The sequence below is a fragment of the Diaphorina citri genome, unplaced genomic scaffold (assembly GCF_000475195.1).
Source record: "Diaphorina citri unplaced genomic scaffold, Diaci psyllid genome assembly version 1.1 scaffold299, whole genome shotgun sequence".
In the NCBI taxonomy this organism is placed as follows: Eukaryota; Metazoa; Arthropoda; class Insecta; order Hemiptera; family Psyllidae; genus Diaphorina; species Diaphorina citri.
Genome location: NW_007377734.1, coordinates 5,801 through 10,634, shown reverse-complemented (window position 1 = coordinate 10,634; position 4,834 = coordinate 5,801). Strand labels below are relative to the sequence as shown.

At 37.3% G+C, this 4,834-nt stretch overlaps 2 protein-coding genes across 2 annotated transcripts; one reads left to right on the top strand and one right to left on the bottom strand.

Annotated features, from left to right (window-relative positions):
• The first annotated feature begins 323 nt into the window (after positions 1–323).
• On the top strand, positions 324–1,629 carry LOC103507229 (U6 small nuclear RNA (adenine-(43)-N(6))-methyltransferase-like). The gene is made up of 3 exons (XM_026822153.1): positions 324–654; positions 1,136–1,394; positions 1,619–1,629. The coding sequence occupies exons 1-3, from the start codon at positions 550–552 to the stop codon at positions 1,627–1,629; spliced, it is 375 nt and encodes a 124-aa protein (XP_026677954.1). The 5' UTR covers positions 324–549.
• On the bottom strand, positions 1,437–2,224 carry LOC103507228 (nuclear cap-binding protein subunit 2; the record flags this gene model as incomplete). Its single annotated transcript, XM_017443231.2, has 2 exons — positions 1,437–1,739; positions 2,066–2,224. Coding segments are annotated over 2 exons (246 nt in total), but the record flags the coding sequence as incomplete, so codon positions are not given.
• Between the last annotated feature and the right edge of the window lie 2,610 nt (positions 2,225–4,834).

The following is a 4,834-nucleotide window of genomic DNA, read 5'->3' as shown; positions in this document are numbered from 1 at the left end:
AAAATCATCATGTTATCGGGTTTTGAATTCGGAAAATCGTCTAGGCATTATAAACCAATCTTCACTTACCAAGTGGTACTTTTGAGAGTTCTTCGTCAAAAGGAAGAGAGGGAGGAAGGAAGAAAGAAAGAGAGAGAGAGAGAATAGGAAGGTAAGGAAGGAACAAAGAAAGAGAGAAAGAAAGGAAGATATAAAGGAAGAAAAGGAGTGAATAAAGACAGAAAGGAAGGAAGAACGAAAGAGAGAGAGAGAAAAGGAAGGTAAGGAAGGAACAAAGAAAGAGAGAAATAAAGGAAGATATAAAGAAGGAAGAAAAAATCAGCTCCATAAAAGACTATAATTATTACACCGTAATATAAATAAAAAGTTACATGTGCGTGCTATAATAAAACTGTTAATAATGGTGCTGTTCCTTTGATTGATGTTATTATTTGTACGTTTGGTACTTTGGTGTCCCTCTGTCCATTTTTACTATTTTAGGGAAATGCCCAAGCTGTAAATGTAAATCCTATTCCCTGTTCTACCTAAAAACCGTATAAGCTAATCATCATGTCTTTCAACAAGTTCATGCATCCAAGGAATAAATACCGAGTACCACCGGATTTTAAACAGTTGGCAATTGAATATCCAGAGTTCCGGAAACACTTACATCAGGTCAGTACATTTTGTGATTATTTGGACTCCATGACTTTCTGAAGGTCCAAATCAACCAATCAGACAAATTATTAATCTCTTAGCCAGTCTAGTTTGCTTGGAAAGTAACACACCTGCTTTGTAAGCACTAGGTCATTGGTTTGATTCATGCCTGATGCCTGAAATAAAAATTATCCCAAACAGATAAGGTTTGTTCTTGAAATGGCTGGTTTTCTCCTACCCTTTTCTCCTTATCTCTTTGGTGTTGAGGCAGTAAAATCTCAACCTGCTTTGTAAGCACTAGGTCATTGGTTTGATTCATGCCTGATGCCTGAAATAAAAATTATCCCAAACAGATAAGGTTTGTTCTTGGAATGGCTGGTTTTCTTCTACCCTTTTCTCCTTATCTCTTTGGTGTTGAGGCAGTAAAATCTCTTTTGTTACAAATCCCTCTTCTAAATACATAATGTACATATGTTTTCTACTTTCTATTTCTTTCCAGGAACTCTCGGGTAAATTGAAGTTCAACTTTCAAAATCCAGATGCTCTGAGAATCTTCACCACCACCCTGCTCCGCAAAGACTTTGGCTTGAATGTTGAGATTCCTCCAATGCGACTTGTACCAACTCTACCTTTGCGATTGAATTACATTTTATGGATTGAAGATCTTCTGGAAGCTAATCAGATTTCCTCCCCCATCACTGGAATTGATATTGGTATGAGACACATTTTTGTATTTAAGTTCCATATTTATTATGATTGTTTTTATCTTTTTTTCTTTTTTTTTTCATCTAGTCTAGTGATTTTGGGGTGCACTCAGCCTTTTAAGGACAAATGAGTCAGAAGCAACCTGTGGCTGAATTACAAGTTAAAAAGACAAGTGATGTAATGAATTGATGTGATACTCTCAAATATAAATGACTATCTCCCAAGTACCTATTCAAATGACCTATTACCAATATCCAAATGACCAAAAATTTCATAGTAAGGAAGTAAGATGAAATAACACATCCACAGTTTTAGACTCCGGCAGGTATTTTCTGTTGAACAATTTTCCCGTAACCTCCTCGGCCTCCGTCAAAGTCAGTTCTATATTCATCTCTCACCTGTGGACATAGATAATAACACAGTCAAGTTGTGAAAATCTTTACTTGATTGTAAATGAAAAAGCACAGGTGAGTTAATGCACAGGGCTATTACAAAGAACTTTCCTCTTGAAAAAAAAAGAAGCAGAAAAAAAGTTACTTTCAAGAGACTGTAACCTTTAAGAAAAAATGGTATTTTTAGTAGGTAGGTACTTTGAAAATGTCAATTAACTGAAGGGATACTAGGTCCAATGTTTTTCTCTCTCTCTAAATGGTCCTTGAGAAGGATTAAAAATGGCAAATAACTACCAACCTTCCACTAAATTTAGGTTTTTTTTTCCACTCACCTGTCCTCCATGTTTCCCTCGTCCATATTGTCGTCCTTCAATGAATCCAGCATCCCAATCTGTCCGAATGATTCTGTCATCCAGTCGTGTACCATTCACATACCTCATGCAATTTTCTGCATCTTGCCGAGTGTAATATCTGGTGGAACATAACAGAAGTTTACATTGATTTAATTAAACATAGAATTGGCGGTTTTCGGTGTAATTTAACAATATCTCGGGAACGGTATAAGCTAGAGACTTGAAATTTGGTATGTATAGTTCACAAATGTGATAAGGATGCAACACAAAACGTTTTGTTGAGATGGTTGCTGCGCTTGGCGGTATTTTGACCGCTTTTGGACAGATTTCGACATTTCGACCGTTTTTTGGCGGTTTTCAGTTATAGCGACAAATCGGTTAGAGATATTGTAAAAGTTAGGGTAAAAGAACACTCAAATAAGCATCATTCAATAGGATAAGGAAAGTCGTGTGATGTTCACACCAGATTTTTTTCTTTTTATTTTGTATTTGTAAATTTTACTTCAATAAATGAATGACCTGGTCGATTCAGCTTGCGCTGCCAAGACCCTTTGTTATGGTCAAGATAATAACCCCCACTAATAGAAGATTTCCATCCTACGTCACTGGAATCTCATATCAGATCTTTATCAATATTAATCAATTGAGCAATTTACATACATTACAAAGTCTACTCATCCTTCTACACGGTCTTGGCAATGGAAACATATCTACTCTCGCACCTGTTGGTATCTCGGGTCATAATGTGAACCAGAATCTCTAGAATCCAGTTCAGTTTAATTAAATCATTAATCTGTTTGGACTCGGGTGATTCTTGCGGATACTTTGTGCACAAATCTAGATAAGTCAGCTCCCATGGCGTAGTGGTCACTGCGCTCGCCTTGCACGCGGGAGACCCGAGTTCGATTCCCGGCGGGGTCAAGAAATTTGTATCATCATGTTGTGGTTCTAGAGATAGAGCGATCAGTGTGTGAACTATGAAATGTGAATGAGTGAATGGATCTCGTTCTTATAATATAAGATAAACGTACGAACCTTTTTATCATAACTACCTCTAGCCCCTGGCTAGGAGATTTCCATGTCTGAATAAAAGCCCTTTTCCTCGTTTCAAATTCAAACAGGGTAGAAAACATTATTCCTTGCCGTGTGCTGAGAAAACGTATGCATTTCCTCTAGAATGTAAATATTGCTTCCCTTATCTGGAATTCAGAGGGGGAAAATGACCTCATGGTCAAATATTTCAACATCTGTATCAACAGATAGATATCTATTGTTTAACAAGTGAAGATAGTTTCAAGTTTACCATCTACAACTTTGTATTTAATTTGTCGGGTTGTTTGTTCATTCATTGTTAAATTTTAATGAAATCTAGCACAAATGTTTAACAAATACATGAACTTTGCTCATTAGATTTTGGGCCCGACATAAACTTTGGGAGCCACCTAGGAGCGCTTTTTCAGGGTTTATACGCTTTTCCCGGAATGAAATTCCATGACTTTTCCAGAAAATTTCCATGACTTTTATGGAAAATTAGGGGGGGGGGAGAGGTACTTAAAAATCAGTAAGATTACCCTTCATTTAAATAAAATATGCAATATGCAGAACGTCAAGGAATATGAGGGGGAATGCGCCGCAAGCCGTTTTTCAGAAGAACTTGATATTTAATTTGAACGGTTTTAATTTTTGACCAGGTGGCAAATTTCATGACCTTTCCAGGTTTTCTTTAAATTTTCACGATTTTCCATGACGTTTTGGTCGATTTTCAGATTCCATGACTATTCCAGGTTTTCCAGTTTTTTCAGGTCGCGTATAAACCCTGTTTTTCTATACCTTCTGTTGGATATGATTATTTTGTCACAGAAATTTTACTATTGAGAAAATGTACATGAACATTGTCCTTCGTCACCATAGAATATGAAATAATCTCAAGTAGACATAAAAACAATTACACTGTATTACACATACTATATTTAGACTGCCAAAGTAGGACTGAGGAGTCCCTTTTTGTCAGCAGAAAATGAAGACATATCTCTAATGGGGGAAATGAAATACCTTTAAATCAAATGCTTAAAATTCCAAGGATTAAAAAAAAAAAAAAAAAATCCAACACTTAAAGTTCGAAAGCAAAAACGACGAGAAAATTACGCGTTCGCGAGAGAAAAAGTTGCCAAACTTGAACTCGGAGAAAAAAGTCGAAACAGCGTTCCACCAGTAACGCGAGTGTTGCAGTCACTGAGCAACTTTCGACGGATGCGAGCTGTCGAAAGCCCACAGAAAGTTACATCCCGTTCCTCCCCCTGGTGTAGCTCGCTTTGATTTAAACACACAAGTTCACAACCGCTTGTACGTACGTAAGAGGGCGAAATTCATTAACACCTCAAGATGATATCAAGGCCGAATTAATTTCAATTAGAAAATGCGATAGGTATGAGGGATTGAGAGACCTTTTTACTTTCTATTACTACAGTACTTATGTAAATGTAATTTCTTTGTGTTATTATGTCACAACTTTGGTGCTCACTGCAGCATTGTAGGATTTTTCCCACTACATATCTCAATAATCCTAACAACCAATGTTTGACGTGCGCCTGTCTGGGCCAAGTAAGGCCGCCCAGTTCTTTAAACATAGTACGGTTTACTTGACTAAGGCACTGACGAACGACGCCCTGGGGTGAGTCGAAGCACTCCTTTTACTCATCGATAACTGTACACTTTACGCGTACGCTGGCCACCGGTCGTACCATCCAT

Excerpts from the sequence above, each read along its gene's own strand:
- LOC103507229 (XM_026822153.1), top strand. The coding sequence starts at position 550 with ATGTCTTTCAACAAGTTCATGCATCCAAGGAATAAATACCGAGTACCA. Across the intron at positions 655-1,135 it reads TCCGGAAACACTTACATCAG|GAACTCTCGGGTAAATTGAA; the intron begins GTCAGTACATTT and ends ATTTCTTTCCAG.